At 38.8% G+C, this 13,691-nt stretch overlaps 1 protein-coding gene across 7 annotated transcripts in view; it reads left to right on the forward strand.

The window, feature by feature from the left end:
* LOC115211131 (deaminated glutathione amidase) overlaps positions 1 to 13,691 on the forward strand; it is a 69,049-nt gene that overhangs the window by 9,278 nt on the left and 46,080 nt on the right. Inside the window, exon 1 of one of the 7 annotated variants that reach the window (XM_036501928.1) lies at positions 835 to 967. The exons of 2 other annotated variants lie outside the window; for them this stretch is intronic. Coding sequence is in view for 1 of the 5 variants with exons in the window: in XM_036501927.1 (XP_036357820.1) it covers positions 13,037 to 13,056 (20 nt within the window). In the remaining 4 variants the exon portion in view is untranslated. Of the gene's footprint in view, positions 1 to 834; positions 968 to 2,418; positions 2,441 to 5,912; positions 5,936 to 6,907; positions 6,961 to 13,021; positions 13,057 to 13,691 lie in introns of those variants that run through there. 4 more of the 7 variants (XM_036501929.1, XM_036501930.1, XM_029780076.2 and 1 more) reach the window with 4 other exon arrangements.

A 13,691-nucleotide genomic window follows, 5' to 3' on the forward strand; every position in this document is an offset into this window, starting at 1 on the left:
TATAGAACTGTTTAGGGAGTTGTTTTGGACTCCAGAATACCAGACATTTCCATTGCCAAAGGTTCAAAAAGAAAACTATTGGCGCACAGCTAGTTCTCTGTCAGCTGGCATTCCTTTGACCTGTCAAGTAGCAAAGTCTGGAACTGATGATGATTTCAACAGGTTGCTACTGAAGAAAGTATGACTGCAGGTCACCGCCAGATTAGAGAATTACCATCTTTTAAATACGGACTGTCCTGTATTAATACCATAGTAAGACGAAAGTAAAGAATACGTACATCCGGTGTTTAGTGGAGCTAGGATTTTTGCTACGCCGAAAACGGGTGGTGTACGTATTTTTTACCTCCGCCCCATAGTAATTATTATTCATAATGACTTAGAAAACAAATTGCAAACACAGCTTTTAATACATTATTAAGGTGTTGAACCAGCGGAGACGTTAGCACGCCGGAAAAAATGTTTAGTGACATTTTGTTCGTCTGTACATTTTGACTTCGAATTCCGCCGAAGTCGACTTTGCTTTTCATCCTTTCGTGGGGTCGACAAAGTAAGTACCAGTTATGCCCTGGTGTCGATGTAATCGACTTATCCCTCCCGAAATTGCAGGCCTTATGCCAACATTTCAAACCAATATATTTGCCAGTTGCGTCATTTTTCAATGTTGGCCCAAGGTTAGCACTATACTGTTTATAATCAATTAACTTTTGGCTGTGATTCGAGAATCAAGACTTTCTTAATTACAGGAGTAAATGAGTGTGCTGACTCAGTGCACCAGAAAGGTACTTTACTTTCTTTAATGGACATAAATAATTACATTTGGAATTAATGAGTTTAGACGACTAAAATCTTCAGAATTGAACTGGAACGGAAGAAAAGTAGGCCTTGTGTCCACGCTTTTGGTTACTTTTCCCTTCTATATTGCTCCTAAAATCTACACTTTTCGCTGTCTTGTAGCCTTCAGATAACGGTATGTTATTATTTATTATTGTTTATTATTATTATTTTTTTTCTTCTTAATGTAAAATCTTGTGGTTAATAAATTATCATTATTTAAAAGAAATCATAATTATTAAGGCGGCGAGCTGGCAGAATCGTTAGCACGCCGGGTGAAATGCTCAGCGGTATTTCGTCTGCCGCTACGTTCTGAGTTCAAATTCCGCCGTGGTCGACTTTGCCTTTCATCCTTTCGGAATCCCCCTCCCAAATTTCAGGCCTTGTGCCTATAGAAGAAAGGATTATTATTATTGCGGCGAGCTGGCAGAATCGTTAGCACGCTGGGTGAAATGCTCAGCATGCTAACGATTTTGCGGTATTTCGCACATCGCTTCGTTCTGAGTTCAAATTCCGCCGAGGTCGACTTTGCCTTTTTATCCTTTCATCCCCTCTCCAAAAATTTCGGGCCTTGTGCCTAGAGTAGAAAAGAATATTTGGCTATTTGGTGGCGAGCTTGCAGAATAGTTAGCGTGCCGAAAGAAACTGTAAGAAATGTGTGGATATAGTATTGACCCACCAGGAGTAAGGGTGGAATTGAAAGAGTTGCCACCAGTAGTGGATTTAATAGAAATTGAACCATTGATGAAGTACTATTAAAATGAAAATAAGTATGTTAAATTGACAGAAAAAGAAAAAGGAGGAAAAAAAGAAAGAGTAAAGTGTTTATGTTTAAAAAAATATCGAAAAATAGAAGAACAATTGTAGAGAATGTATATAACGGTTCAAATACTTGCAATGGTATGTAATACGATAATTGTTATGTAAATACATGATAAAATGGACTGTTAAAAATATTAATGGTACTGCATGTGATGAGGGGCGCATGCAGCCATTCATAACCTCATTGTTATATAATCATTTCATTCATATTCGTTTTATGTATTGTCCTCTCTGTGGTGTCCTGTGCCCCCTCTATTTTGGGCCCTTGTGGCTAATAAAGAAACAGAATAGTTAGCGTGCCGAATAAAATCCTTTGCGGCATTTCGTCCGTCTTTATGTTCTGAGCTCAAATTCCGCCCTGGTCGATTTTGCTTTGCATTCCTTTTAGGGGTTGATAAAATAAGTACCAGTTGAGCACTGGGGTCAGTGTAATCGACTTAACCCTTCCCCAAAATTTCAGGCCTTCTGCCTATGGTAGGAAGGATTTAAAAAAAATTAAAGATTCTTAGTTGATGTAACTAACCGATATAATTTTGAAACTGTACGATGAGAACAATTTGTTTCTTAACCTAGTGAAACGATGTTAATGTAATTCAAGTTGAAAATTAAATTGTTTATATTTCATTTTCGTATTTACTCCTGATGTGAATTTGTGTGTTGAAGCAAATCTTGTGTCTCTAATGACCATATCAAAACAGTAAAAAGTAAATTGTTTATATCTCAGCGTGAAAAATATGAGGATTTGAACCGGTCCCTTACTTGAAAGAGCAAGAAGAATATGCTAAGGGTAAAGGCAATTTTACTAAACTACTTTTTTTATGTTTGAAGACACATCTAAGGTTAATTTGAGAATATTATCAAAATTTTAAAGAAGATTAAGTTCCTTGAAAAAGAAGCAAATTTGCAAAAGTAAATAAGAAAATCGTAAAAGGTGTAAAAAAAAATAAAAAAGAAGTCAGTGAATATAGAAGGTGTTTGTCCAAAACTGTAGGTTTGTAAGTCCTTAATTTATTTTGAGGGAAATCCAAAATTTTGAGTCGCAATCCAAAAACCTTCTTTGCCCATGTCCAACGGAATTGCCGCTTGAACAACCAAATTGCAACGTTGGTAGACTCAACAGGCGTATCGATTGAGGACCCTTATCAACAGAGTCAGTTATTTGCCGAGGCCTTTTCAACTATTTTCAGACAAGATGATGGTCGTGAACGTCCTCCATTTGATAGATCGGTACGTCCAATGCTTAGATTGGTCATGACGCGGGACGAAGTCGAACGCGTTATTCAAGGCCTCGATGTCAACAAGGGTCACGGTCCTGACGGCATACGCCCACAGGTTATCAAAGCGTTGGCTCCGGTCATCTGCGAGCCTTTAACACTTCTATTCAATATGTCATTGGCGACGGGTGTTATACCTGCGGACTGGAGAACAGCGATAATCTGCCCAATTTTCAAGAAAGGGAGCCGCGAAGACCCGCTTAACTACCGACCGGTTTCCCTTACTTCAATAATCAGCAAGATGTTCGGAACCATCCTTAAGAAAAGTATGTTGCTCCACCTCCAAAACACAGCCTCTATCTCTGATTCCCAACACGGCTTCGTGCCGAAGAGATCATGCTTGACTAACTTACTGGTAATGGAAGAATTGGCGACGCGTATCCTCGATGATGGTGATGCTGTTGACATCGTTTTATTGGACTTTGCCAAAGCTTTTGACTCGGTAAACCACCGCCTATTACTTGTCAAGCTTCAGGCATATAGTTTCCATCCGGATATTGTACGATGGGTTGGTGCCTTCCTCTCAGATCGCTCCTTCTAAGTCCAAGTTAATGGTTCGCTGTCCGACGTCTCCAGTGCGAGCAGTGGCGTGCCTCAAGGTTCAGTGCTTGGCCCTTATTGTTCTTAGTCTTCATAAATGACTTGCCCGACGACCTCACGCAACATACCCTTCTATTTGCCGATGATGTCAAACTGGTCGCTCCTCGCGGTGATATAGATGATCATCATCGATGCCTCCACCAAGTTTGGAGATGGTCTAACGAATGGGACCTGTGTCTGAACGTGCTGTCATCTGCCTGTTGGCTCTTCTCCTGCAACTCAACTTGATTTCGAGCCGGGTCGTCTGCTGCTGGAGAGGACCGACCAGGTAAAGGACCTGAGTATCTTGGTGGATTCTTCCTTTTCGCCTTCGGCCCAGTGCGTCCATGCTGCCAACAAAACACGCGGAGTTCTTTTTCTGATTCGACTGTCATTCGGAATGCTCACAGCAGCCATATTCCTACCGCTCTATGTCACACTGGTGAGACCCATATTGGAGTACGGGATTCAAGCCTCTCCTCCTGATCTCCTCAAAGACATACATTATCTCGAAAGAGTCCAGAAGCTGGCTACCCGCATGGTTCTTGGTCTCAAGCATTTGTCTTGTGAAGAAAGGCTGAAGACGCTCGACCGTTATTCTCTAGAAAAACGACGACGCCGTGGTGATCTCATTCTTGCTCATAACATTATAAGCGGAAAGTGTAACCTCTCGAAAGAGCTGTTCTTCACTCCTGCTCCAGAGCGTCGGCTGCGGGGTCACTCTGAAAAGCTCTATCTGCGACGATTTCATCTCAATCGAAGGAGAGGGGCTTTCTCCGTCCGGGTTGCAGATCCGTGGAATAAGCTGCCGGACGAAATAGTGAAGATGCCGACGACCGCTCGGTTCAAAGTCTCCCTTGAACACAAATGGCCTGAACTCTTTGCATGAACACCACCCTGTACATAACTCCATGTCCCCCTACATGGCCTTGCTTTTTGCTTTTTGAGCCAAAATAACTTAACTATAGAAAATATAGAGCAAGCAAGCACGCTGCCTCTGTTATACATCAAACTTGGGTACACTCACTGGTATAGTGTGGGTTTTGAGCCCCTGTACAGCAGCAGCCAAACTGGCTCACCCGACTATGTAAAAGGCTCCTTTGTTATTTCGTGATCAGTAAACCTAACAGAATGCTGGGGGGGGGGGAGCATGTAAGTTATAGTTCTATATTTTGATAAACTTGACACAACTAAATTTTGACACAACTAAATTTTGACACAGTGTAGCTTATTTATTATTTTTTGTAGCAAACTCATATTCGAACGTAAATACTGTGGAATCCATAGTAAAACCCTAATATAAAAAGAGGCTCAGTTAAGTGTTAGAGATGCAAATGATGGTCAACCTCATAAATTTGGGATCATTAAAGGAAAAAGGAAACCTTAGGAGGGTGTCTTTCCTGCAGCTGTTAAGTTGCAACTATTTTATTTCTCTGTTGCCCACAGAGGGATAAACATAGAGGGGACAAACAAGGAAATAGGGATTAAGTCGATTACATCAAGCCCAGTGCGTAACTGGTACTTATTCAATTCCGAAAGGATGAACGCCAAAGTGGACCTCGGCGGAATTTGAACTGTAGAACATAGTATTGAAAACATTAACATTGTGTGCAAAACCAGGCCGGTGACCCTCCTATTTACTGGCGCATCCAGGATGTGGGAGGGTGCAAAGGAGACACAGATTCTGGTGTCCCGGATGAGGGACCTACTTCGTACCCAGGTAGGAAGGGTAAGATCATCTGATTTTCCCCACTCACTTCTGAATAATTCCGCCAGCTCCAGAACTGAGGAGATGTTAACCCGAGCCACGGCCCAGATCTAGTTAAAAAAAATTAATTAAAAAAAATCTGTGATTGAGATGGAATAGATCCCAGGGCCCGCTTAATGATTTGGTTTGCTCGGTGTGACAAGCGAAACTACCAGCATTTAGGCGACAAGACAAACCACGAAGGCCTGTGGAGTCGAGAGCCTACCACAGCGCATCTCCATTGCACTCAGTTTCTCACAGACGTGGGGTACTGAGTGTAATGGGATGCGGAGCTTATCCACCAATATTGGCCACAGGCAGGGCATCAACCCAGTCCTCCGAGAATTTCGCACTTACAGAAAGTTGGCGACACCTTGAAAATTGATCGGATTCATCAAAGAGAGAGAGTTGAAGGTAGCACCTGAGCGCAGATGGTCCCATATTCTTTGCTTCCGTCTTTCTTCAGCTGTTTCAGGAACTGACAAACCCAGCTCTCTCTCTACTGTAGCAGAGCTTCATCAATCTCTCTGTTGGAAGTAGTCCATGTTGAAAACAAGATGTTGCCTACTGAAGGGGAGCAAGCGTGGATGGAAGAAAGAAAACAGGAAAGAGATAGAGACGAGCATTTACGCAAACCTAGACCGATTGGGCAAAACAGCTTGGTGTCAGGCCTCGCTTAATCGTAAGTACATCATGTTCACTGCACACACACCACCTACAATCAATTAAGAGAATTTATATATTTATTTATTTTTTTATCTTGACCAGACCTCCGTTTTCTTATTTACTTTTGTAAATGGGCGTAGGTAAAGAATATGCACATCACCCGTTTTCGGCGTAACAAAAACCCTAACCCCTAGCCCTAACCCTAAACACCGGGTTTTCCTTTTTTTTTTTTTTTACCTTCGCCTGTAAATGATATTATTTTTTATTGAGTTATTTGCTGATACAGATATAAAAAAAATGAGTTGATTCCATTTTTTGGTGGAGGTGGGTTCTGAATATAAATACAGTTTCAAATATTGGCATGAAGCTAACAGTTTTGAGGGAGCGGCACAAGTTGATTACATTGCCCCCACTACTTGAGTGGTACCTTATTTTTAGCGATCCCTAAAAAGATAAAAAGCGAAGTCGATCTCTAGGCCTAAACCGTAAGGTAAAGAGCCGGAAGAAATACCTATTTCTTTACTACCCACAAGGGGCTAAACACACAGGGGACAAACAAGGACAGATAAACGGATTAAGTCGATTATATCAATCCCAGTGCGTAACTGGTACTTTATTTATCGACCCCGAAAGGATGAAATGCAAAGTCGACCTCAGCGGAATTTGAACTCAGAACGTAACGGCAGACGAAATACCTATTTATTTATTGCCCACAAGGGGCTAAACATAGAGGGGACAAACAAGGACAGACATAGGTCTTAAGTCGATTACATCGACCCCAGTGCGTAACCGGTACTTAATTTATCGACCCCGAAAGGATGAAAGGCAAAGTCTACCTCGGCGGAATTTGAACTTACAACGTAACGGCAGTCGAAATACGGCTACGCATTTCGCCCGGCGTGCTAACGTTTCTGCCAGCTCACCGCCATAAAATACCACTGAACAATCATTAAGAAGGGAGACAAATCGTACAACTAAACCTGTAAAACATTATAGACTTAACTTTGAGACGGAGAGGTTGTTCGTTAAATTTCTTATCAGGTAAATGACACCAAATTACTCTTCACTCATTCATTATAACTCCATTATATCTTTAGTTTTTAAATTAGTGTGTACTTTGTTTCCATTTTCCTTTCATCTTTTATTTTTGTCTGTCTATCATTCTTTCGTCCTCGTTTTTTTTCTTCTACTTAGGTTATTTTCGTTATTAGTATTAGAAAGAGTTTCCAGCAGTGCGCTAAAATCTTTCGTAATTAAACACAAGAAATTTAGGTTATTATTTTTGACCTATTATTATCAGAATTAGTTTTAAGTCCATTGATACTACAGACAGCCTTTTTAAGCTAATTAATTAATCAAAACAAGTTACAAAAAAAAACCCAACAAAAAATCAAAGAATACTTTGAGATGAATTTTTTGGAGAAAAAAATAAAGTTGCCTTCCTTTTGTTTTCAATGGGGAAGGGAAATGGTTCAGAAGTAGTGAGGGGTAAAATTGTAAAAATTTGGGAGAATAATTGTTTTCATTATCTTAATTTCCATTATATGGCGTGGTTAAGAAGTTTGGTTAATATAGGGCGTAACAAATATCTGATATTTGTTACGCCCTATATTAACCAGAAGTTTCCCTTCGAATCGGGTTCAGCCCCACTGAGTGACATCTTAGGAAAGTGTCTTCTGCTATAACTCCTTGATCAACAAAGCCTTACGAGTGTATATATATAGCAGATGGAAAAGGGAGAAACGTGTGTGTGATACATATAAAAGTGGACGTTACATACACACACACACAGAGCATAACATTTCATCGCTCTGTTTCACGAGTTTTCGCTTTTACGAGCGATCTCCAGGAACAAATTTACTCGTTTATCGAGGAATGACCGTATATATATATATATAATATATATATATATATATATATAATATATAATATAATATAAATAATATATAAATATATGCATATATACATACATATATTTACATATCTACATATGTATATATACATGTATATATGGGTACAGGACATTAAAAAAAATGTTGAACACAATGAGAAATGAAAACATAAGAACAAAAACATAGAAAACGAAAAAAAGAAACAGAAAAACGAGACATGCAACATAAAGAATATTCCCCTTCTTCAGTTGTCCCTGTTTCATCTATACCATGTTTTGAAGGTAAAGACAATACGTGACTTCATTGAAACAGTCCTTCCCACAAAGCAAAGTAAATACAATTTGGTAACAAGAACAGGGCTGTAAAAACAGATGGTGAGGGCTGTTAAGCCAAGACGATAGAAAAATTATATATATATATATATATTTCAGGTTCCGCCTATCAAATCCACTCAAAAGACTTTGGTCAGCCTGAAGATGTAGTAGAAGACACTTGCCCAAGGTGCCATGCAGTGGGGCTGAATCTGGAACCATGTGGTTGGGAAGCAAACTTCTTAACCACACAGTCATGTGTGTGTGTTTAACGTCCACTTTTCTATGCTTGCATGGGTCAGACAGTTTATTGAAACAAATTTTCTTACAGTCGTATGACCTTCCTGTTGCCACACCTTACTGGTTTCCATGCAAGGCAATATTTCCCCGTGGCCAGTTTTCGTAGAATATTGGAAATATATGACATTCATTTACAACAATCAAAAGATGTCAAAACAAGGAAAAACCAACACACACACACACCATAAGCAGTTGTCTGAAAATGTCATCACAGTATTATCTACCGATGAGACATGATGTTGTAGCTAGGACACTCAATAATAAAATCCATAGGAAGGATAACCCCAAGGACAAAGAAATAAGAACCCACAATATGGTAGAAGCCATAGCCACTCATAATAAGAAGGAGTGCTGGTGGAATGTTCCAGTGAAGACCTCAGTAAAATCTAAGCACAACAGACCTGATATAATGATTTGGGACGGAGAAGAGAAACTGTGCACAGTTGTGGAAATTAGCTGCCCAGTGAATGTTAACATGAAGCTGAAGATCAATGTAAAAAAGAATACCTATCCCAAACTATTGAAAAATCTGTAGTTTCTCTATCCAGGTTACAAGTTCATGTTTATAGCTGTAATTGGGTCCCTGGGATATGTAACACACTGCCTAAATCTTGAGAAATTAGGCTTCTCAAAACCAGAAAGGATAAAGCTAATTCAAAGACTGCAGATTCAATCCATCACTGGAACTGTAAAAATCGTAAAACTTTCTAGAAGTTCATCATTTAAGTATATATGAGCATGTCTAGATATGCAACTATATGTATGAGAATACATATATAAAACAAAACATACAAATCTGCATATATGCACACATGCAAACAAACATACCCTCTTGTTGATGCTGAAATTCTAATGAAGGAGCCTTGGATCTAGGTTACAAACCGGTTCTTTCACTATTGGCAAGAAATCTTGAAATAAAACTGAACAATGACATACATACAAATGCACACGCATGCGTGCATGGTGGAAATCAGTTCATGGCTGAATGAGGCAGGAACTTAAAGCTCAGTCTCTGCAAACATTCTGAGATTCCAAGAAGTTGCATGAATTTGTAGATTAAGTGTTGCACAGTATTGAACACATTTTCTTTGTGATCAGCTATAAACCAGTGGCACAGCAGAAGTTGAGAAGACCAGAAATTCATTTAAAAAAATTTTTATACATACATGCCTGCTTACACATGCGTACATACAATGGGCTTCAGTTTCTGCCTACCAAATCTACTGAGACAGCTTTGGTCAGTCCAGGGCTATAGTAGTAGACCCTTGTCCAAGGTGTCTCGCTGTAGGGTTGGACTTGAATCCATGTGGTTGGAAAGCTAAGTTCTCAGCCTTGTCTGCATGCATGGACATGCACACTTAGCATGTGCTTATGTGTCCGCATCTCCTTGTCTTTACATCACTCTATAGTTGTAAACTAATGTCACCGTTATACAAGTAGTGTCATTTGTTTCCAGCCTTTGTTGAAAACCTGTTCAATCACGGGAAATATTACTTTGCTCAGAAATGGCTGATGTTTGGCAACAAAAAGAGCATCAGGCCATAGAAAATCTTCCTCATCAAATTTCGTCCAACCCATGCAAACATGGAAAAGTGGATTTTAAAACAATCATAAGGATTGTTAAATGCTTTGATGAACAATTGTTCCAAAGACCACTGAAGCTTATCATAATTGCAAGTTTAGTTTTTTTTTTCTAGCTTACTAAAACAATGCACAAAACTTAATATTTGGGTCACCAGACTAACAGAAATATAATGTTTGTGTATTTTTGAAAACTTATTCTGATATTGAAAAAAAGCTAAGCTAAAAATAAACCTTGACCATATGTTGTTTCCTAATTAGTCTCAGGAGAGATTCTGACACTAAATGTCTGAGATATGTTAAGTTTTGCTCATCTCAATTGTTGCTAAGGTCAACTTTGCTTTTCATTTTGTCTGGGATTGTATTCGTCAAAACAATCATATGTTGTTTCTCTTATACAATCGATTTTTAAACAATTTTTTGTTTCTAGATCTAAAACAAACAACAAGCAGACACTCTATATGTACAAACATCACCATCATTTAACGTCTGTTTTCCATGCTGGCATGGGTTGGACGGTTTGACAGGAGCTGGCAAGCTGGGGAGTTGCACCAGGTTCCAATCTGATTTGGTGTGGTTTCTACAGCTGGATGTCCTTCCTAATGCCAACCACTCCAAGAGTATAGCAAGTGATTTCTATGTGCTGCCAGCACAGGTGCCAGTTACAAATCACTGGCATTGGCCACAGCTGTGATCTTACTTGGCATGGCAGATCTCAACCATGGTAAATTGCTATAGGTCTCGGTCATTTGTCACTATCTCCGTGAGGCCTAAAGTTTGAAGGGTGCTTTTTATGTGCATGCCTCACTATCATCATCATCGTTTTAATGCCTACTTTTCCATGCTTGCATGGATCAGGCAAGAGTATCTTGAGGCAATTTTTCTATGACTGGATGCCCTTTCTGTTGCCAACCCCACATATCTCCAAGTGAGATAATAATCTTTCAGTTTGTTGAAAGCTAACAACCTGGACATATTTTTTGCAGGAAACTGGAAACAAACAAAGCTTTTTAACCCTTTAGCATGTAAACCGGCCATATCCGACCAGAAGTATTCTACCTGTTTTATGTTCAAACTGGCCAGATCTGGTCTCTCACACCAGCCCTACAATATCGTTTTAAAAATTAACAGCTACCTCATCACGATCTCATAGCTACAAGATAATGCATGATTAGTTCAAAGCAATGTGAATAAAAAAGGATTAATTTTGGCAGAATAATGCAAACACTAAAGGGTTAAGGATACTTTTGTTTACAAAGATCGCGCAACATGTTAAAGACCTGTGAGGACGCTTGGATATCCTTTGATACCAACAGGAGACCATCGTTTACAAACCAGTGAACATGAGGGAAACACACACGATGGGTTTTCTAAGTTTCTGTCAACCTAATCCAGTTACAAGGTTTTGGTCGGCCTGGATCTAAGACACTTGCCCAGTGTGTTGTGTGGGGCTGAATCCAAAACTACACAGCTGGGAACTTTTTAACCGTATAGCCGTGTATATGAATATTTGTAAAATAGGACAAATTTTATTGCTGTGCTTAATTCTTATTTCTTTATATTTCTTTATTGCCCACAAGGGGCTAAACACGGAGAGGTCAAACAAGGACAGACAAACGGATTAAGTCGATTACATCGACCCCAGTGCGTAACTGGTACTTAATTTATCGACCCTGAAAGGATGAAAGGCAAAGTCGACTTTGGCAGACTTTGAATTCGGAACGTAATGACAGACGAAATACCTATTTCTTTACTACCCACAAGGGGCTAAACACAGAGAGGACAAACGAATTAAGTTGATTATATCAACCCCAGTGCATAACTGGTACTTAATTTATTGACCCCGAAAGGATGAAAAGCAAAGTCGATCTCGACGGAATTTGTACTCAGAACATAGCGGCAGACGAAATACCGCTAAGCATTTCATCCGGCGTCCTAACGTTTCTGCCAGCTTGCCACCTTGCTGTGCTAAATTCTATTAACTAAATTCTGGGTCATGTAACTGCTTAATTTATGTAATGGAAAGTTTGTTGAAATAGAAATGATAATAAGAAAAGACAAAAGGAAGAACTCATAAAAGAAATTCACAGCAACTATCTTATCAAAAAAAAAAATTAAAATCAACAACTAGAAACAAAAGACTAAAAAAAAACCTGATGCTATTTTGTATTTGGCATGTGAAGTGAAGTAGAGATAAATTAATGATGAGTCATATCTATGCCTCAGTTAATATTAATTACTTCTAGGTACAAGGGCATGTTTCTTTTTTCTTTTGGTTGTCATGTCTATGTTATCACTTGTTCTGTTTTACTTACAAAAGGAAAATACAGTCAACCTGTCATAATCCATCATGGTCATTATCATTTTCACATCTGTTGGTCTAACTCCTGCTTTAACGTTTCATCCAAGGAGCTGAAATCCTGTTATTCAAACTCTTTATTTGTCTTCGTTTTTGGCATGTACTCTTCCATGGCTATCTTCCACTGTTTTCACTCAGTTCAATGCCATCCATTATTACATTCATACCTATTTCTTTACTACCCTCAAGGTGCTAAACACAGAGGGGACGAACAAGGACAGACTAACAGATTAAGTCGATTATATCGACCCCAGTGCGTAACTTGTACTTAATTTATTGACCCCGAAAGGATGAAAGGCAAAGTCGACCTCAGCGGGATTTGAACTCAGAACGTAATGGCAAACGAAATACCGCTAAGCATTTCACCCGCTGTGCTAACGTTTCTGCCAGCTCACCGCCTTATCCATTATTACATTCATACCATCACAATCAGGACTGGATTTAAACCAAGTTTGGTGGGCCCCTTATACACAAGAATTAAAATGTTAGAAAATTACTAAATTTAAATCTCAAAACCCAGCTATTTCAAGTAATGGAATTTGATGAGTTAGCAGAGAAAGTTTAAATAAATGACTGAAAATGTTGCTTTATAGATACATTTTTTCAAAATTCAAATTTCATTTTTCACACATCTACTTGCGGTGTATGACTTTTCCTTCATTGTGAAAAGTACAATGAAGGAGGGAAGAGTGGGGTAAGATTTTTTTTTTTTCTTTTAATGAGAGTTACATAAGTTTCAGAATGTAGAATAAGATAAAATGACAGAAAGTTACAAAAAAGAAAAAAAATCATTTTTATGGTTGTTGCTGTTCCAAAGACATGATGAGTGTGCGTGTGTGTGTGCATGCATGTGTGTGAGAGAGAGAGAGGGGTAGAGATACCAACATTTACAAGACATGGATTTTAAAAATTCTTTCTTTTAAAACAGTGTCCCTTCATTGTTTTGCAATGCATGAAATAATAACAAAAAAATGAGGGGCACCCCTGACAAAAATGGGGAAATTCAAACACCTATTTCCAAAAGTCTGCTTTTCCAGTTTCCAGTAAGAGTTGGTTGAACACAATGAGTAATATTTTCTGCATTTTTGACTTTGAAGAAAAAATATTTTTTTAATAATGTCCACTACCTTGCCAAAACTATATCAGTAAAGTAAAGATCTTCTCTAAATGCAGTAAAACCTATAATCTATTCAGAACACTATTTCAGAAAATTATCAATATTCTCTTTGAGCATATAAAATGTAAATTTAGGCGGGGCAAAATGGGTAAATCAAGACAAGGTAAATCTGCCTTTCCAGTTCTCTAGAATTAAATTTGAAAAGAGTCGTA

This window comes from Octopus sinensis, linkage group LG4, assembly GCF_006345805.1.
Source record: "Octopus sinensis linkage group LG4, ASM634580v1, whole genome shotgun sequence".
NCBI lineage: Eukaryota > Metazoa > Mollusca > Cephalopoda > Octopoda > Octopodidae > Octopus > Octopus sinensis.